Source organism: Sander vitreus, chromosome 16 (genome assembly GCF_031162955.1).
Source record: "Sander vitreus isolate 19-12246 chromosome 16, sanVit1, whole genome shotgun sequence".
Lineage (NCBI taxonomy): Eukaryota > Metazoa > Chordata > Actinopteri > Perciformes > Percidae > Sander > Sander vitreus.
The window spans coordinates 20,480,755-20,503,128 of NC_135870.1; the positions used below are offsets into that span (position 1 = coordinate 20,480,755).

General features: G+C 40.1%; 1 protein-coding gene across 3 annotated transcripts in view; it reads left to right on the forward strand.

The window, feature by feature from the left end:
- cntfr (ciliary neurotrophic factor receptor) overlaps window positions 1-21,698 on the forward strand; it is a 265,866-nt gene extending 244,168 nt beyond the window's left edge. For all 3 annotated transcript variants that reach the window (XM_078272045.1, XM_078272044.1, XM_078272043.1), the window contains 4 exons: window positions 9,906-9,974; window positions 10,813-10,933; window positions 18,262-18,388; window positions 20,185-21,698. In XM_078272045.1, coding sequence (XP_078128171.1) covers window positions 9,906-9,974; window positions 10,813-10,933; window positions 18,262-18,388; window position 20,185 — 318 coding nt within the window. In that variant the 3' untranslated portion in view covers window positions 20,186-21,698. The remainder of the gene's footprint in view (window positions 1-9,905; window positions 9,975-10,812; window positions 10,934-18,261; window positions 18,389-20,184) is intronic.
- Window positions 21,699-22,374: the final 676 nt, after the last annotated feature.

A 22,374-nucleotide genomic window follows, 5' to 3' on the forward strand; every position in this document is an offset into this window, starting at 1 on the left:
ATTCTATGTAATAATAGTCTTTGTATGTTTGCCAAAAGTCCCTCTCATCCTGCGTGCACTTAGTTGAATCAATAGTGAGCCTGTGTGTGTGTTTGTTTGTGTACTTGTAAGTAGATTCACAGAGATATGCTGTATGTGATTGTGCATGTGTGTGCCTTTTGTCATGGTTGTGTGAGTGGTGGATAACTGTGTGTGTATGTACTGTATGTTTTTGTGAGTAACGTTGTTTTAATGGCAATGGAAAAGCAGAGATTGACACTGAATGACTTGACATTGAACGTCATAAAAGATGAACAGTGGCTCTGATTCCGTCCTGTTCATCTTTTACTCTCACCTTTTCACCTCCCCATCCCTTTCGAACACTAGCAAACACTTTTCCCTCTTTCCACAGTTTTACCATCCCCGACTCATTCATTCATCCATCCATCCTTCCATCCATCGTTCCATCCATGCAATAAGCCAGCTATCTAGCCATCCACCTCGTAAACCATCCATTTGTATCAATGGGTCCACATGATAAATGTTTAGACCTTGTTTGGGGAAAAACATCCCATCTAAAGGACACTGCCACAGACAGATCATTTATCAGATCTTTCTAACACACACACACACACACACACACACACACACACACACACACACACACAGGGGACTGATTTAGCCCTGTTACATGTAAAAGTCATCATAATTTAGCTCTGCTGTCAAAGTGCATTAAAGTTAAATTGTACTGTTTTCTTTACATTGTATACACACAAAGATGCATACTGTAGATCTGTTATGGGCTGTTTCGATACTTTTGACAGAATCTAATAAAGTATACATGCATCCTTTTATATAAATCTGATTTTTGTTCTCATTGTATTAGCCAAAAGGGAAGTAACAAAAGAAGGGGGGGGGGGGCTTAGAAAGAAAAAAGAAAAAGACTAACATGAAAGGAGTTGCTTTTTCTCTTAAACACTATATGAAGAAGTATCATACATGTCACCCATTTAGGAAAGAGTTACCTTATCCTGTGTGTGTTTCCCAGATTATATATATATCAGTGGAATCTCTTTGTGGTGCTTTGGAGGTCTTACTGTGAAAGGGTAAATAGAGATGAATGGGGCCACTGCCCTCTCCTCTCCCTCTATTGATTTCTGTATCACCATGTCAATCCTCTGGCTTTCATACACACACTATTATCTGATCTGAAATTTCAAGACACTAGCATACCACTGTGGGCGTGTGTCTCATGGCCAATAAAGTTCAAATAGAATGAACCACGCAGTCACCAAATGACACTTGAAAGTCGCCAAAGCTTGTTAAATACTGACCATTTGATGTAGATTTTTTTCCCTCGCATAAACACAGCAAGGAGGAGATTTTAAAACAGTTCCCGCAAGCCTAACCATGTGGCATGTGTGCAGTGTGTTGAGTTACTAATTTAAGCTTGTTTAATAATCTACACCAGTTGCTTTTAATACTGTACTTGAACAAAAAAAAAAACTGCCTGCATAGGGAAAATGCATTGGTCATTCTAAAAAAAAGTCTGCCTAGGAAAAGTATTGGTTGTATTTAACATGAGTTAACAGGATTACAGGGCATCTAAATGTTACACTTAATGAGGCATGTTTTGAAAAATGTGTAGAAACTTTTTTTTTTTTTTTGCCAAAGGCAACAACTTCTGATGAGCTATACCAGCTGCCATTTACCACCACCACTCTCTTTGTAGGATTGTGGTTCAGCTGGCGCACAGCAGTTTCACCACTCATCATGTTCTGTCAGCTTCAGCTTTTATCATGCATCGTTCTGTGGGCAGCAACACAAGTGTGTGTGTGTGTGTGTGTGGGGGGGGGGGGATGAATCAATTTGAGGCTTTCTGACAAATGATTCAAATAAGGAGAGTGTTGAGCAGAAATAATCATTGAGAGCTCGCTCAGCAGCAGTACACATATTATGCACCGCACACTGTGCTGTAGCTAGCTGTTTTGATTGGATTACATTCTCTTTCATTTTTTTTTCTGTCCAGCTATTACACTGCAACATCTATAACAATTAAGGCTACTTGTCATTTGTCTTAGTGGTTTGATTATCTGACAAAACAGCACTTGATTGAAGCCACTTAGAAATCCTGGATGTCAGACTTTCTGCTCAGCAAGTCAACACAGCATCATTTTCAAAGCTTAGTAATAGTTGGCAAAAAATCGTAGATCTAAACAACTCCCAGTCAAAGCCCAATCCATTAATCCAAACACAATATTTCCATCAAATTTCAGATAAATGTATTCTAATTTCATACAGCCAGCAAACTAAACCCCTAATTTATTTAGGCTACATTGCCAGAGCTAAATTATTACAAAATGAAGCATTGACAGGGTAACAGTATCTCAAGCAGAGGGTATAGCTTCCACACAGTTTCCACCTCCTAACTGCATGTTCAAGTGTCCCTGTGAACAGCACTGTACCTAAAGTCTGCTTCCAGTGTGCAAGTTAGATGTGTATGAATGTGTGCAAGTGGCGTAAATAAGCTATGTAAATGCAGTATTTGCAAAAAAAAATGGACAAAGAAACTAAAAGTTATCCATTCACAAATGCATTATCTATTCCCACTTATCCTGTGGAGGCTCATGCATTACATTACATTACATGTCATTTAGCTGACGCTTTTATCCAAAGCGACTTACAATTGTTATATATGTCAGAGGTTGCACGCCTCTGGAGCAACTAGGGGTTAAGCGTCTTGCTCAGGGACACATTGGTTGATGTATCGCAGTGGGAATTAAACCCAGGTCTCCCACACCAAAGGCATGTGTCATATCCAATGCGCCATCACCACCCCATGCGAGGTTGAGGCCTAACTCACATTGAGCGAGAGCATGTTTTTGTCGTCTTTTCATGCATATACAGTATATTTTTCGTTTTACTAAATAAGCTTCATCTGTTCATATATCCATCCATTTTAGAGTTGTTACGGAAGGGAAAGAAGGAAGAATGGGATCAATTCTAAATATAATATATAAATGATATGTATCTTTCACGACTTGTTCATGTTTGACATTCTTGACGTGCGGTGGCTGTGACTGTCTAATGTTGTTGACACATTCACCGCCGACATGTTGCAGACTGCCACGTGCTTTTAAGGGTGCAAGGTCTAGTTTGGGATTTTTGAAATGGCTGGGGGGTTTAGCTCCCTTTTACTGTAATTGCTGCTATGGCGATTGGGGCATCAAAGAGAGAAATACTGTCTGAGAAATTACCCCTGGACCTGCCGTTTCTGTGCGTGTGTGTGTTCTCAAATGGGAGGAGTGTGCGGCGAAAAAATGGGAGCTGTCAGTCAACCTAATGAGACCAACCTTCTCAGTGCACACACATACACACACATAGTGCCATCGGGCCAGTGGAAGTGCCATATAATTGGGTTTCCTTTCCAGGACAACAGACATGCTCACTGGATTAGATCTGACCACCGACGCCAATTCTCTCCATGTCTCCCTCTCTTTGCTTTTCCTACTCTTTTTTGCTTTCTCCGGCTGTCTCTTTTTTGCATCCCTCTTTTTTCATCATTTTCCCTATTCTTCTCTTCTCTATTCTTCTGTCTTTCTGTCTATCCGTCTGTCTACTATTGTCTTTCTTTATATGCCTTCCCTCTTTTATTCCTAGTGTTCTGCTTATCTCATTGTACTTTCTATCTCTGACCTACGTTTGGTGCTTTATCCCATATCATATACGTCTAATATAGATTGTATATGACAACGATGATACTAATCCCCCTGATGGAAGTTATAATTAAAATATGTAATGCAATTTATTGGACTTATTGGACCCCTAGGATGACCTGCCTTTGGCTGTAATAATAAGGGCCAGTTGGAGTTCATTCCTAACTTTGAATTCCACAACATCACAGTAAATGTATACTTGCAGTAGATAAGATGAGATTAAACGGTATTGATCCCAGTGGGAAAGTTATGTGAGGCTATTGCAACAGTAAACACAAGTACAAGATTGATTAATGATTAAAGAAGGCACAAGAAAAGGGGTTGTACTGTAATAGTGTGAGGGGGAATGACCCAAAAAAGAGAGGAGAGAAGGGAAAGGAGATGAAAGGAGAGGAGGGAAATAAAAAGTATGTGTGAAAAAAAAAAAAGATTGCTTCTTTTTGTCACAGTTCCTTATGCAATCCCTGAGGAATGTTCACATCTTCTCTCTCTCTGCCCCTCTCATTGTCTGGATTTGTGTAGAGGCTCTTGGGGAGTGTGTGTGTGTGTGTGTGTGTGTGTGTGTGTGTGTGTGTGTGTGTGTGTGTCTGTGTGTGTGTGTCTGTGTGTCTGTGTGTGTGTGTGTGTGTGTGTGTGTGTATTTCTAAAGCTTCTCTGAAACAATAATTCAAGAAATTAGTCAAACTCAACTCATTACAGTAACACTTTTTATTTCATAATGAAACGTTTTGTCACTTTGTTTGACCTCACCTTTCAGTTAATCACATGCTCCTCCTGCTTCTTAAAGGTGTGATAGAATGATTATATAGGGTATTTCACACTGTTCCTTAAGGTCTCCTAATAGGGTATGTAACATTGGTTGGGCTGAAAATTGCCCATTTTATTAGGCCCTTAACTACCCTGTGAATATGGCTCTATTTGGAACAAGAGCTTTTCTTCCAAATATGGTATGCTCATGAATATTTAGATGAGCTGCGCGCTGATTGGTTTGAGTGAACCCCATAAAAACACATTGGAGACGAGACAGCAGGTCTCATATTTCAGACACTGCAAAGTTATACATTGTTCGTCGGGCTATTTTCGTTATTAAATTCAACTATATAAAGCTCAAATATGGGCCGTTTTACGAAAATTGATGGCTAATTGCAAATTTGGTAAGACGTGTCGGACTTTAGGAGCTCCACACAGTCTGACGAGAAAACGGCAACCTCCATACCCAGTGAAAGTCACCGTTTCTCGGTTACTGGACTACCGTGGCTCGGTGCTCCGCGGAGCTGGCTGGCTGCCAGCTGCCGGCATAACTAGAGTATATTTACAGTTTGAATTTCGTCACGCCACTTATATAACATATACCCCAAGGTCGTATAACGCTAACAATGGTGTCCGATTTCAATTTAATGCATTTTTGTGAACATTAGGGATTTTGTTAGCTGCTACTGTCCCTTCAGTCCTATGGGTACAGATTGCGGCTAGTTAGCTTCACTTTCAGCATAATTAGAGTATATTTACAGTTTGAATTTTGTCACACACTTATATAACATCTACCCCAAGGTCTTATAAAGCTAACAATGGTGTCCGATTTCAATTTAATGCATTTTTGTGAACATTAGGGATTTCGTTAGCTGCTGCTGTCCCTTCAATGCTATGGGTAAAGATTGCGGCTAACTGCAGGCCCTGGAGCTCCATCAGGGCCTCGGCATTTTGTAGTCCAATAACTCAAAAACGGTAACTTTGCGCGGGCCTCCCTTCGTGACGGAGATCCAGCTAGCTCACAGCGAGCCAGGGCCTGTGAAGGAGGACACGCCGGGTGGCGAGGCAGCACCGGCCGCTGTCACGTAGCCTGCTGAGCTCCTGCTGAACTGCGACGACACAGTCGGACAAAATTTGCAATTAGCCATCAATTGTCGTAAAACGGCACATATTTGATCTCTACATAGTTGATTTCTCGCATAAAAAAGTCTCAGAAGTGAATTTAGTAATTAAATAGCGGACCTCTGGAGATCTGCATGACCTAGCTAGATTCAGAAGACTAAGCTGACCTCAGGTCAGTGGTGTAGCCTACGCAAATGTTGGGGCGTGACAAAGACTAGGAGTTGAGATGCTTACGTCAACTTTTAGCTTTGTTCAGAGTCGCCTGTTTTCAGCGGCAGCTTCAAAATGTGAGATTTGCATAGTAAAGGGGTATCAATGGGATTTTGAGCTTCTATGTATGTCCTATTTACCCACCGAACTGTCGTTATTCAACTATGACAAGGTAAAATCAGTTTCACCCCTTTAAGCAAGAAACACCTGCTACGGTATTTAGCCAGTTAGCCCCTGCGAGCTAGAGCACCAACAATGTCAAAGTCATTCTGAATCAACTATGAAACTGCTGCTGTAAATTATCAATACACAGACACAGAAAGTAGCAACTCCTCTAATTTATTTAGCTCACCAAGGCTGCTGATACAACTTACCAAGCCAGCTGACTAGCTAGACACAGTTGTGAGCTGGTTTTATTAGCATCAAAGTGAAGAGCAAGTGTTAGCCAGTGTTAGCAGTGTTAGCTAGCTTGTGTTGGTTAGTGTAACCACAGAGCATTGGTCTGTCTGTCTTTTTGCTCTAAAGTCAGTTATGTGTTGCTCTCTGTTGAACATCTTTAGAATAAAAGTGCTATTGAGGTAACTAGAATTAACCAGCTAACGTTAGCTGCTGCTTTGTGTTATTGTTTCTACTTTACAGCTGTTGAACTGTGTTTAGGGACGAAGCAAAAATGAATTTTCATGCATGTTCAAAGGGTTAGAAAATCCATGTGTGCTGCCTCTCGTGGATTCCTGCATTAATACCAGGCCAACACCTCTGTGTTCTCCAGTTCATCGTCAAACATTAATGCTCACATATGCTGTTTACAATGAACAGACATATGGTGTTTATGCAGGATAATTACTTTCAAAATAGACCATTTTGTGGTAATTCAATTTGGGTAGAATCTTTTTCATTATCATATTATATCTTGGGGTTAGTGAATACAGTATATTTATACTGAGTCAATGGGACATGATTATGGTAAGGTAAATATGTGTGTGTGTGTGTGTGTGTGTGTGTGTGTGTGTGTGTGTGTGTGTGTGTGTGTGTGTGTGTATGCCTGCTTTCCATTCCGTGTCAGTGTGTGTGGATGAGTCACACACGTGTCCCTAAAAAGTGTGTGCAATTTTGTGCGAAATTGCACACTTTGTTTTCTTTACAGCTCAAAACAGCTTAGTATAGGCCATACAGTACAATACACCAGCCCTACAGACACATGTGAAGCAATACGCACACAGAGAGAGCAACAAGTAAACATACATCATTTCACCACCACTGCCACAACACAGGCTTGGTCTTGCAGTGTGAATGATCTAACAGTGTCTTTTGGCAGCAATAGCTGCAGCCTCTCCAAAATGTATCACCTCCTCCCATCTATCTCCCGTCTTCCCTCCCGCATTCTCTGGGCCTCCCTCCCCTACCCCCTCCCTCTAGTACGTGATATTAAGTGCTGCTCACAATTCTCTCTGTTTTAGCGACTTGGCAACGCAGCAACACATCCATCTCTCTGGGAGTGTTTATCTGCAAGCTGTTTACTCTATATACTCCTCCACATATAAACAGTAGTAGTTCACATACATGTGCATGCACCCGTTCCAGATCAGCCTTGCAAACACAAACAACAATGCGACAGACATGTACTGACATGAGTTTTAATATATGCATACAAAGAAACACAAACAAAAATGTAGGGAGGAATATTTTCACAAAGATGCATTTTCTTTTTTTTACAAACACATGGAATGCAAGCGCACACAAAGAAGCACACACACACGCAAAAATATAAAGGCACATGCAAAGAATTTACATGAACACACAGATGTGCGTGTGTGGCTGAACTCTCACAAGCGTTCACACCATAGACACTAGCATGCAAACACACATTAGAGTCAGTAAGGAATGCTGATAGAAGCTATGGTTGGATACGCTGGTTGGACTGCACATAAACAGTGGATGATTTAGCCTCAAAGGCTGCACACACTTTCTGTTAATGCACACATGTACACACACATATATACTCAAGTATATCCACACAAACACACAGCACTCAACGGGAACATGTAACACACACACATGCTCGGATGACATTGTTATTGCATTCCACTAATGAAATTAAGCCTATAAATGTAGCGCTCGGTTAGGCAGATAAAGCCTGAACTTCCGTCCAAACAGAGGGAAAGGGGGCGAGAGACAAAGAGTTAGAGCAGATAGAGAGAGGAGGCAAAGTTGAAAACAGAAGAGTCAACTTTACAGAGAGGGTGAGCGATGAGAGACAGATTACAGGAAGACAGAGGAAGCAGGGACGCTGGGGATGTACGAGGGGGTTATTTGTCAGATCGACTCCAGATTTGCACATCCTGAAGAACTAAAAGGGAAACTCCAATTGGAGGCTTTGATAACAGCTGGTGGTTGGCAAAAATGACATGGTGGTGTGAGGGGACTCTTCTGAGCAGCCCTTGAGATACAGTATCAACAATATTTAAAAGACAGTTCTGTTTTAGGTCTTATTTTTGTAGTTGTGTCCTCATTTCTGTCAGTAATACATTATGTTTGCAAAGTGATATATACATACTCACAATGGACTGATTTGATAAGTGTTATCAGGATAATCTCAGATAAATTGTCTCTGAAATTATCTTTCAAACCTGTGAGACTTTTAGGTTTGTAAGTGTACATTTTTATGTGATTGTTTACTAGGGCTATCGGTACTCGATACCTTTTAAGACCGAAATAACGCAGTACCAAGTAGTATTGAAACTTCTCCAGTCAAACGATACCTGCATTCAAACCCAGAGCTATAAGAAAAAAACTAAATCACTATTTGTATGCTTTTGCTCGCAGCCAATCACCACAAGCGCTCTTTAAATTGAATGTGTGTGATTGGCCCACTACCACAGCAGCAACAACCCACACAGTCTGTGTTGTGGTGAATGTGGTGTACTGTAAATAAGAATAATCAAATTAAGTACTCTGCTGATATCAGTATAACTTTAGGGGTATTGGTTCTGGTATCATAATTTTTAAACAATACCCAACCCTGTGTTTATTGTTGTCTAAAGACACAATGCCATTCAGTATCACATTTCCGCTAGTAATAGTAAATCTATTACTTATTACCAAATCTGAGTTTGTGTGTACATTATATATTGTCCAGCCGACATAATAAATAAACTCAAACTTGTTAAGTTAGTACAATAAAGGATTTCAGATCCTCCAGCTCTAGATTCAGTCTATGTGTGTTTGTCTTGTTGCACTGGTAGACTGCGAAAGGCCACAGGCATGTCACTAAATCATTTAATTTGACTTTAGGAGTATAAACGGCAGTAACCTCCTTCACCCTATTTTTCCTTCAGTCTTTCAGACACAGGCCGAAGGCAAACAAACAAACACACACAGACACACACACACACACACACAACACTAACTGTAAATTACAGGGAGGCAGTAAATCATTCTCTCATGCACTCCCGTGACTCAAACATTTAGTTCATTCTCTGTTGCGCTCTGCAAATTAAAGTGTGCACAAAAGGCTTTTAAATGTTGGCATGCATCACATTGTGTTATAAAATGATGTGGCATTGGTGCCAAAGCTTTCTGAGATAATAATCAATTATGCCACTGGTATTTTGCAAGCATGTGCTGGTATGTGTAGAGTGTGGAGGCAGCGGGGGCATCGAGGTTCAATCAATTCAACAGTAAAATGTAAAACACAGCAAGGATAAAGCAACAGACTTGACCTATGCACAGAATAATGATGAAAGGTGTGTCGTAAATAAATGAGCACTGGATACAAATTGTATAGTGTATGGCACAGCTGAATGTACCCACAATAAAAGAATAAAGGCTCAGGCTAGGATTGCTATACTGAGCGCATAATTTATAGGTAGACTTATGTGGCTAGAAGGGTATGACTTTCAGACCAAAGTTACTTAAGACTTCATGACTGCATTTACATAATTCATGATGTTGGAACATTTCACATCCCTAGGTGCATAGTAAACAATATATAACGTTGTTTTGTTAACTATTATATGAGTAGAAGATTTCAAGAATAAAATAGACGTTACTTTTAGTCAATGAACATAACCCAAGTGTGCTGTTCCCTGATCCAAACTGACCACCTGCTCTCTTCTTTTGGCTGTTCAGGTGGAGCTATCTGACAGCACCTCCCACACCATCACCGATGCCTATGCTGGGAAGGAATACATCATCCAGGTAACATCTCCTGTCCTGCGACTCTACCTGATCATTTTAGACCTAGTCTCGCGTTGCCAGACCTTCCTCCAGAGCGGGGCGGAGGAGGGTCTGGCTACTCCACACAGCATTCCGGGATGGGAGAAAATCGTACTCTGGTTTATTGGCATTTCTTTAAACCAATCACAATCGTCATGGGCGGCACTATGCGCCAGACGGAGCCTCAGTGCCGCTGCAAAATAGCCTCGGGAAGGAACTTGTTTTGGTGGAACGTGTACGTTCAAAAGTTGTTTTAGTCGTGCAACAGAAAACTCAGATTGGACAGATAGTCTAGCTAGCTGTCTGGATTTACCCTGCAGAGATCTGAGGAGCAGTTAACCATAGTCCTCGTAAATCCACCGGAGTTTAGAATGCCAACACAAAGAAAGCGGAAGGTAACAAACATCTGTCGAAAAGAGGGACATCCGGTGGAATTTCCGGCAGCATCGGACCAATCCCGGAAGTGGAACGTCGTGGATATAGACTATTTAAGATCTGATACAATGGACATCCAATTCTGTATTATCTACGGTACTTTAGCATTCAGGGACAATTGTTACTTTTAAAGATGCAACAAAGCTTGGAAACAAATGAATAAATAAACATGTGTAAGTGATAAGATAGGTACTGAAATGTCTGACAGTACAGTCTCTTACCCATTTTTGCAGATTGATTTTGGTCTTTCCTTCTTATTTTTCGTGTATACCGCCTGTTCTTGCACATTCTACTGACTTTTCAAATGATACTTAAGCTTATTAATAAACACTTCTAATTAACTAATGACTAATAACTACTGTCTCCTGTGCTTGTGTTCCAACAGGTGGCTGCCAAGGACACAGAGATTGGAACATGGAGTGACTGGAGTGTTGCTGTCCATGCTACACCCTGGATTGAAGATCCTCTGCCGATCACTTCCACAACTGAAGTAGACTTTCCTACCGGTAGGTCACAGCCTCAGTTAAAGCTTGTACCTTATTTTCTTACCTAAGGGTCGCTTTCAGAGTTTGTCAGCTAAGAAAGTTCAAACATTTTTAAAAAGAACTGTACTGTATGAGCTGAGAACATTCAAATTTCTGAAAACACTATCCAATCCACACCGCCAAGAATGAAAGCAGGTTTTCTTGTGTTGAACTTTGTGATTGAAGTTTTCCAATGCATATAGCATATCCACTTTAAAAACAAACTCTCTCCTTAAGTCAAACAAAAAACAAATAAAATAAAAGTCTCACTGACTAAACTGATGAAGCATTTATGAATGAAAAATTATCTCTGTTCAAATACATAAAAGACCAAAAACAAAGGTCATGATACAATGAAATATATCGACCGAGTCTACAGCCATGCTTGCAGATCTGTGAGGCTGTACTTAGGCACAGCATTGCTTTGAGCTTAATGCTAACATGCTCATAATGACAATGCTAATATGCTGATGCTAAGCAGGTATAATAATAAACATGTTCACTATCTTAGTTTAGCGTGTTAGCATATTTTAAACATATTTTTTGCAAATGTTGACCTGCTGATGGTGCTAGATGGAAAGTCAGAGGATCACCGAAGTGCTTACAATTCTTCCTGTGGGGGACATGAATGTGTGTACCAAATTTCATAGAAATTCATCCAATAGTTGTTAAGACATTTCACTCCGGACAAAAGTGGTAGGCCGCTGCTGGCTGCTAATGTGGCTAAAAGATTCATGTTAGAAGGATAGAATAAAGATAAGAAAAGGCTAAATGCAAATAAGTATCAAACAGTAGCCTAAATTGTATAGAGATTGTGTGTCATGAATAGCAAATGATACACTTTGTAATTGTAAAAGTTGACCAATTCAAAGAGAGAAGGATAGAGATAGAGTTGGTAAGGGCTTACATTGAGATATCACAATAGTATTTCTATGATTCGGTTGGTTTTTTTATCAGTCTCGTAGTCCATCAGGTGAAGAAATCATTACGATGATAATGACGTATTCCTATAATGATTGTAACATTGTTCTTTGTGCCCACGGCTGTCACATTGTAAATTTCATGATCCAGTTAGGTATGAAATTAAGTTTGCTTAATAACTTTCTTTATCATTAAATTGAGTACGCTATAAGCGTTTGATGGCCATGAACTTTTATCGCAGCTTAAGCTACAAGATCCAGCAGCCTCTAGGCAAGTCGACACACATGAACCTGAGCGCCTGAACACGGCCTCGGGGAAACACTGTGCCATCTTTAAAAAAAAGCTCACGTCCCTCCTACAGCCTCAGATTGACTCACCTACAGTACACCAGCACTACACTTTCTAGGTTTTAGTTATGCATGACAAATTATCATTTAAAATTAAATTCATCAGAGATTATTATATTCTGTGTGTCCCTTGACACACACACACACACACACACACACACACACACACACACACACACACACACACACACACACACACACACACACACACACACACACACACACACACACACACACACACAAGGATAAAAACTATCTCTGGGAATTATCTAGTTGGCACCCCTTCAGCATGTGGCTGAGATCAAGGATGGCTCTCTTGTCAAACCGAAATCTCTCAACGCACGTGATGATCCCGAACAACAAGACACCTATTCCAGATCTGATCGCTCTCCGCCATTCTCTCCGACCACGCTGGAATAGCAAAGTACAAATGGAAGGACTCATTTTAAATGAATACTGAATACTAGTGGAAGGTTTAAATTGCAAACCTGCAATAATCATGATCCTGAGGGTTTATCTACACCATCACCAAGTTGCATATCAGGCTATCAAACACGTTATTATATAATATTTAAGGTTTAAGGTGTTTTGTGTGTGGTTGAGACTTTCATGTGTGTGTCACCTCTTTGCTACTCTTACATTGCCAGACCTTCCTGCACAGCGCCGTGGAGGAGGGTCTGGCTAGTCCACACAGCATTCCCGGAGGGGAGAAAAACGTGCTCTGGTTTATTGACATTTATTTAAACCAATCACAATCGTCTTGGTCGACGCAAAGCACCGGACGGAGCCACGGTGCCGCTGCAAAATAGCCTCGGGAAGGAGCTTTGATGGAACATGCACGTTCAAAGGCTGTTTTAGTCGTGCAACAGAAAACTCAGATTGGACAGATAGTCTAGCTAGCTGTCTGGATTTACCCTGCAGAGATCTGAGAAAAGGTTAACCATAGTCCTCATAAATCCACCGGAGTCTAAAATGCCAAAACAAAGGAAGCCCAAGGCAACGGATATCCAGCCTAAATGAGTGAAATCCAGCGGAATTTCCGTCAGCAACGGAGCAATCCCGGAAGTGGAACGTCGTGGATATAGACTACCTCTTTTCAGTTTAAGGCGGTGCGAGGTGTGCTTTTGCACCTGTAACCACACCCTATAGTGATGTCACAGTGCACTGACCACACCCTAAGTACACTTCAACATCATTGCAACAACTTGTTGGCAAAAATTTAATTGTGTTTTTAAATTTCTTGCAGAGGTCAAATTTAGGGAGAGCAATCTGAATTGTTACAGTCTCACTGGATACAGCTCCTGACTAGAGCAGTAACTGTACCAGGCAAGGGAAAAAGCACGTACATCGGTCAGATACCGACATGTGCAGTTTCAGGATCAATATGTCCGTTTTAAAAACGCTCTCAGCAAGTATCCAAAGAAAAGATTTCCAACACAGAGGAGAATCTTTTTATTGACAGGTTACAGCCCGAATCGAACCACCAACTTTAACTATATTGTACCACATAACTTTTGGACAGACAATCTACAGTTATTTGCTTTTCACACTCAAAGTGTATCTGCTACACTAAAGATTTACATTTCGTTCCTCACACCAATAAAGGCTTCACAAACTGCAAACCTTTCTTTTTTTAACCTGGATTTTGCCTCAAAAAAACTAAACCTAAACTAAAAACTACCTCCACCTCAGTCTTTATGTTTTTAATACTAATAATATTCTCCTAATAGCAGGTCTCAATCAGTCATTAAAATGTGATTATAAATATGATTTGTGAATAAATAACACTGCACACTAACGTAGCATTCCTTTCACCGTTGCATGTCATCATAAAGATAAAGTCACTTGAGTAAGCCGTTTATTTATCAACTGGTGCAACTTGAGTTTTACATTAAGCAGTTTCATATGAGGCAAAGTAGGGGCGAGCAATCATACAGCTGTGACTTACTGACAATATGATCCAAATTTGAAATCTTTCTAAGAAAAGATTCTGTCTGTCTTCCTGTCTTTCTCTCCCTCTCGCGACCTGTCCATTAACATTTCTCAACGGTTTTAAAGTCCAACAGTGACTCCTGTTGGTCATGAGCAGCACAGACCACTCTGAATGTGCTTACACATGACTAGAAACACACAAACAAATGCTAAACAGCACACACATAACATGCTCTAACACTCCCGCACACACACACATGCACATAAACAGTGCTACACACACATACACAGTTCCTCCCTCTGATACCATACGGTGTACACACACTCCCACATAAACCCTGACTCAGTACACGGTGTATTATTCTTGATCTCAAAGAAACAACAGGAGGTTATTGGGATTCATCTCATGCCTCTTCTCGAACCAGCTGCGGCGTCTCTGCTTCCCTTCCCTCTCTCCTTGTCCCGTTCTCTTGTTCGCTCTCCCTCTCCTTTTCAGTCTTTTTCTTTCTCTTTTCCTCTCATTTCTCTGTCTATTGGTTACTCACTCTCTTTCTCTTACCTTTCCTCACCTCACCCTTTTTACTTTTTTCTTTTTCTGGCCTTCTGCCACCTTCTTTACAGATGTTACTCGCTGAGCGACTGATTACATCTGTTGTAGCTGTGTGCAGCTATAACTGCTTTGTTGATATCAATAAAGTGATTTTAGGTTTGGTTGTCGTTCCCATTGATGGACACCCCATTTCTCCATGTTTCTTTTTTGCCCCTCTGGTCTTTAAAATAAAAACAGTTGAGAAATAAGAAACAGTAGGTACTTTTCTGTAAAGGTTTGTTTAAGTTTAAAAAACAACAAAAAAAACCACATCATTTGTCAAAGTCCAGACAGGAGCCCTATTTTACAGAAATTTCAAAAATCAATCAAGTAATTTTTCACTTTCCACTTTCTAATTGAAATGATTGTACGTGAATCAGAATCAGGTAATCACGTAATCAGTAGGGAAACAAGGAAAATATCTTATTTCCAGAATCAGAATCAGGTAATCACGTAATCAGTAGGGAAACAAGGAAAATAGCTTATTTCCTGTCCACAGATGGACCAATAAACACAAAAACAGTTCAGCCAGGGCCAACTTTTTTTTCTCTGCTGACCAGCTTGTTAACATCTACACACTGACCATAATTTCCAGGCTGCTCAGTCGAATAGGTAATGAACGGACTTCCTGTGGCTTATTGATTGTGTAGTTTACAGTCGAAACACACGGATACACTTTCTCCATTTCCTCTCTGCCTTGTTCCCGTCTCTGCCACATTTCCACTTTCTCTTTTTTTTTGATGTTTGTTTCTGGTTTGTTTTCTGTTCATGGATCAGCAAGAACAGGTCGACCGTACCTCATGGAGAGTTGCACTTACGCGCCCGGTCTGTTTCCATCAACAGCCTCATTTTACATCAGAAGGATAGCGCAGTGACAGACGGACGACATTTAGAAATCCCATCCTCAGTGATTGGACCATCGCTTAGCAACCACATTCCAGGAAGTAAAAAGCAGATATAGTCGAGGCTTAAAAAAAGTTGCAGACATCCTTAGTGTTGCAACCATTTAAGATATACGTTTCGGCCTCGCCCACTCTGAGAGACAGAAACTGGACACTGTCTAGCACCAAACAGGCAGCACTAGATATCACTTCTTATATCCTTCATGTCTAGATCTATTTATAAATGCTTAGTTTCTGCGTAATAAGCAGAAACCACCACAGCTAAAGGTTGAAGCAAATGCTGAGGTGGCTTAAGGTCCTCTTCTGCTGCATGCTGGCTCCAATTCATAGAAAAACCACTACCTTTGTTATACTTATTATGTCATTAAGGTGATATAAAGTATTGAAACGGGAGGTGTTATTTCAGGCGTAAGGGATTCTAAAAGTAAAAATCTCATTCAATTCCTGGACAATGTTAGGTGAAATATATCTAATATAGTAAAATACATCTGTTTTGAAAGTCAAAGGTACGAAACAACGTGAGGCAAGAAGTTAACTAAAACTCCCAAGGTGTATTTTGATAAAAAAGATCCAATCATTGATCCTAAAAAGTAGGTGTGTGCACGTCTAAGGGCAAGCAGTGGAAAAGGCTTTGTGGAAAATACATGCAAGTTTAATCAGCTCACTTCTGGAGATAAGGTCAATTTTGGATGACTCTGGCTATGTGTTTTGGTTTTCTGCAAAGACAAACCATTTTGTATTCACCACAGCTATTGGTGCCTCTGACTGGCTTCTTCTTCATAGCACCGACAATTGAGGCTCATAAGTACAGTATAGAGCTATTCGCCACACCAAACTAGCTTAAAAAAAACAGCATTTCTCCGAAAAAGATGAGTAAATAAAACTCATGGAACATAAATAAGATCGTCCTACAATTTTGTTTATCCAGGAGACTCCTGTGTTTCTGTGTGGAAATCTTGGAGAATTTACAGTGGGAGAAGAAAACATTGTCTCCTCTGTTGAGATGTCTCCACTGACTGGCAACAAGCAGAACCTAAATTGAAGCTTAAAAACAGATCATCTCTGATGATCCCAGATGCTGATTTTCTTACCGTCTTTTACCTTTGAATATCCTAAAGACTCAGACATCAACATTATCAGCTTAAACAGGCAGAGTAATTGGAGTTGAAGTCATTCAGTAAATTTAATCTCATTAACTTCTCTTCCCCGTGTGCATTCTTCACTTTTTTTTTTGTTTTTCTCTTGTTTTTTTTGTACAATCTCCCTCTCACTTCCCTGCCTGCTCCGCTCCTTCTCTCCTCCTTTACCTGTTTTTCTTCCCCGCTGTTGTTCATCAATCTTCTCTCCCCGTCAAATCATTGTCTTGTCTCCTTGTCTCCAACTACCTTGTTACATCAACGTACACCCCATAACTGTCTCTTCTTGTCGCCACGACATTAGGTCTGCATAATTTGTATTTCCTCCACCACTCCGAAGCAAAATGCTGTGCTGCAGGCGGGATAGTATTGCACTGAGCTGCTGACTATGTTAAATGTGTCCTAGTTCTCTCTCTCTCTCTCTGGCTATTTCACACCTGGCTGCTTCTTCCCGACTCCCAACACAGTACTACACAACAGTCATTAATTGGAAGGAGAGGGAAATCATATTCTCTCTCCAGTAACAACAATAATGTTGGTTATAGACTGAGCTGCAAACAGTGTGCATGAGTTAATATCTACTGTGCTGCCTGCAGCTGTAGCAATAGCCCCGTTTTTATAAAACATTAAACTGTGATATTTGTATTTGTCAAGCTATGTAAAACCAAACTGAAGCACTAAAAACTGTTTAAGCATATAGTCATTTTAAGCATATTTATGTTTGCCACAAGCTTTCAAGTACCAGCCCCATACACTTGCACATTACCGTATTGGCTGGGAATGTCACTGTCAATGTCAATTGTTTCTGTTTCTTTAAAAAAGAAAAAAAAAGGATCATTTTTATGATCATTTTTGTATTGATTTATTGTTCTGGTATTTTACCAGGGCATGAATGGTTTTGTTTCCAAGTATGAATTCTAAAATCTCAGTCCAGTCAAATGCAAAAAAACAAACAAAAGTCAGCAAAAGTCTCAAGTCCTCAATTGTGTGACTTGAATTGGAATTAATTGGTCTACAGCTCTGGTTCTGTGCTGTAAAATCAAAATATGCAGCGTTATATGGGTGTGTAAATGGGTAGATTTTGTATCCGACCGTTTCTTATCAGCAGATGTGTCCTTTACCTCAGGGTTTTTTCCTCAACCTCTGTTTCCCTTTCTCGTATTTCCATCTATCTATTTTGCTCTCTTTTTTTTTGTCCTGTTCACTTCATAACTGCCTTGACATAAGTCCCATATTGATTGTGCTTGCAGATTAGAATTGATTCCACTCTGCACTGTATTTTTCCTTTCTGTGTGGTTCTTCCCCGTATGATGAGCGTTTTTCAGTGTCCATTCATCAAAATGACATTTTGGGTGTTTTGTCCCTTAGGAACAAAATGAATAAAAAAACTAAGGAAAAGGGGGGGGATCAGATTATAGATTTAGAGGAGTTTATTAAAAATATGCTCAGTAAGGTTTATTTTGTTTTCTGCTTGTTTTTCCAGAGACTAAGACGTCCCCCATACCGTCCTCCAACGCACCACAAAAGGCTGAACCTCCAGTGGGCAGAGCTGCCAGGCTCCTCACATTTTTCTCTCCTTTGCTGTTAGGCATGCTGCTGCTGTTCATGTGGTGAGCAAACACCACACACACCCACACACACACACATATACACTTGTAATGAGTCTACAACCCCTCATCTTTGAATTGATTATCAACTCAGTCATTCAGTCACATATTGGCAAGACGATGCATGTCTATTGATGCCCAAAAGCACGTTTAATAGAACAAGAGCCACAATGATTGGGTGAGTTTGTTTTATGACCCAGTGGGGCATTTGTTTTCATATGTTTCTGCAGAACCCCTGAAGGGATTGAGGTAAAAATCCAATCCAAAGCTGTCCCATTTCATTAATTTTACAGGTTTCACTCTGTAAATCATGCCGTAATAGTACGTCTCCAGTCGAAGATGTAGATATTGAAGAATGAATGTTGAAAAGCTTAATGTCATGGGTTAGAACAAAGCTCGCTGTAAAGGTGTGCAAACAGGAAATGCTTTTTGCAACCTATCTAGTATTGACTAGTCGTGTGGATTGCCTCCACACGGCTCTCACAGACCGTTCGCGAATACCGGTGCTTTCTCGCGGCCCTCGGCATCAGATACTGACACACAAGGTACTCACATGCACTAAGAAGCACGCATGGCCGGACCTGCAATCAAAACAAAGAACAGAGAAGCTCAGATAACAACACACACACAGGAGTGTGACTTCATTCTCTGCTCAGCACGCCATTGCTCCACTATATCTTTACACAGCAAATTGTTTTTTGCTGCTTATTAATGTTCTGCATATCAAGCAGACCCCCTTGTAACCCCACCAAATTATATTAAACATGGCTGCATCTCCAACTAAACACCTGTTGCTCAATTTAACTACTGAAGGATGAAGAAAACCAGGTTTAGTTGGATGAATATGCTAAAGACAAAATTATGCCAATTTCCTGACCATACCCTCTACTACAGCGAGTCCAACTGGGAATCTGTAGTGTGCTGTTTAAACACAGTAGTATCTCTTCAGAGCATGAATAATGGATCACGATTTGTTTTTGTAATACAGACCAATGCTAGTTTATAGTTCTACTCAACCACAGTTCAGAGGGAAATATTCTTCTTTTTGCTCCACTACATTTATCTGACAGCTACTAACATCTACTTTACAGATTAAGATTTAGCATACAAAAACATGTGAAATACAATGCATAGTTAAATATTAAACCAGTGGTTCCTACATGGTTCAATTTATATAACTATTTGAGGCCCCAAGTCCAAAAACTGAATTAGTGTATACACGTGGTTTTAAAAATGTGTCCCGGGCGATTGGATCACAAGTGCACAGCACTAAATACAAGTGTAAACGAGCACCAAGATGCATTGTGATCCGATCGCTCAAACCACTTGCGAGGTGGTACGGGGTGCATTTGACCACGCATCTTTTTGTAGTGTAAACACTAATGCATCCTGATGCGTCCCCAATAAGGACGAAATACGAAAATACGTCATTAATGCAGGATATGCTAGTTGTTTTGGTGACAGTGCACCAACGCTCTATAACTTGCCTATTTTACGACGAGTTGGGCAAAGTGTTGCATAATCGTCCATCGTTTTGCCCTATGGAACGAGATGTGTTTGATTCTGCTGACAGCGATTTCAGATCACCGAAATGCATTTTAAAACCAAGTGTGAACAGAGCCTTTAAAAGGGCCTGACCCACAGGCTGGGAATTGGTACTTTTACCTATAGTTAAAAGGTTAATGACCGACTGATAGATGGACAGATACAAACATAAACAACCAGTAAAAGTACTAACCAATAACAGATTCTGTTTGCAGCTTGTGATGCCTAATTTGTGCTTGTGTCTCTTTCTCCAGATGTAAATGTCTTATTCCTGAAGGGAGTAGGAGGAAGAAGAGGAGGAGGAGGAGGAGGAGGAGGATGATCTTTTTTCTATTTTGCACATGTTTCAAGGATACAGTGCATTGATCATTTCTGTCCATCACACAGTTACTCACCGAGATTACTTAGACATGAAACCAGACGATGATAATGCGGTTCAGCATTTTTTAATAATGGTGACAAAGAAATTCATCAGAGGAACTTTTGAAAGCGGCATCATCAACAACAGCAGCAACAGGAGCAGCAACAACCACAACAACAGCAGTGATATCAGCATAAACAGTCTTATATTTCCCCCTGGTGGCTTCCATGGGCCACAGCAGACTTTGTTTGGCAGACAACAGATGGTTTGGGAATCTCCTCTTCAGAGCAAGAAAAGCTTCAAAATCCTCATTATCTTTATTTTTTTTTATTTTTTTTATTGATCGATAGTCTTCATTTTCACTTTCTTGAAATTGCAGCACCGTACAGACAAACACACATATATAGAGCATTCGTGTGTGTGTTTGTGTGTATAGTCCCCGTAGCAGCCCCCATACAGCTAAATCATCATGCCAAAGACTCAACTTCACCTCCCAACAAATTGATTCCCAAACAATTCACTGAAGCCTGTGTCTGCCTTCGTCGTGGGTTAAAAAGCCCAGCAAGTTATGTGCGTCTGTGTGCGTGTACACAACACCTGATTGATGCCGACTCAAACCGTATACAAATGAAACTTGGGACAAGTCTGAGGAACCCCTACAGCAGCTGTCTGGTAACAAAGAAGCCACAAAAATACTCAATCAGACTCTGAATCTGTCAACTCCCAACGACTGAATCAAAATGACGGAGCAAGTGGTTTTTTTCGATATGAGGACTAACACTTTGAAGAATTCAGTAAGGGTAGTCTGGCTTATTTAGACAATTAGCTTTACACTCTGCTTTCAGCGACTGGCAAAGAGGACCTGGATTGTAAAACAATAAATAAAGTGGATTTGAGACTGAACATTTCTTTGCCCACCCATTTGTTTTGGTTCGACGATGACAAAGTTGGTTATTGAAACATTGGAACGAGCTATGTTGGTTTTCCAATCTGCTCTGTGTTGTAAATTACAATTACACAAAACAGTTTGCTTTCCAAATTCTGACGCCTTTACAAACGTTTTGCAGTTTACACTTCAATAGCCAATATCATCAGTTAATATTATGTTATTCAAAGGAATATTGATGTGTTTTATTGTATTTTTTTCTATCTTATGGACAAAAAAATACAAACACACATATAGGATTTTAGTTTGTTTTTCAGACATTCATAATGGCTTAATTTTCCTTGATCCTATTTTGTAAACTATGATATGTAACTTTAACATTGAACAAAAAGTTTATTATTTAATAATAATAATAATAATGTATGTAGTAGCAGTAGAATGTTGTAACCTGTACCTGGGGTCTTTTTTATAGATGTATATACAATGACAGGTTTCAACCATTAAATGTGACCATTTCACAATGAATGATGACACACTGGCCTCATACTCATTTTGCCTTTTGACTGATTCACTGAGACACAATATATATATATCAGTGCTGTTATTCTGACCGGGTGATCCAGATTATTTTCTCCTGGTAAAGCAAGAATGAAACCACCGCATGAAAGTCAGGTGTAAATGCAGGGTTTTAAACTGGCATGAGGACACAAGTAACTTTTCAGTGGAGTAACAATGATGATGCATTTCTTACTTCCCACAATCTGCCATAAACAAACACTGCTTCATTTCCAAATCAATACTTGTTTTCGCTTTGGCTCAATGGGAGAAGTGTATTTTACAGATTCAGATGAGCTATATTGGCATTGCATGGATTAAAGTTCTGTTTGGGTGTGATGCATCACTCTGTATTCACTTAATTGTTTGTTCCTCAGCACTTAAAATGTATCCTCAGTTGGTATTTCAACATGTATCCATTCTTTTTGATTTCATTTCAAATTGATTTCATTATGCATCAATCATTTGACATTAGTTATGTCCACTTTAGCGACTGATTTGAGCAACTTTGAGAAGTGCATTTGTAAAAGGACGCATTAAGTTAGTTTCTCACTCAATGAAAAGGCCAATGCTAACATCAGCATGCTAGCATGCTCACAATGACATGCTAACGTGGACGTTTAGCAGGTATGATGTAGCATG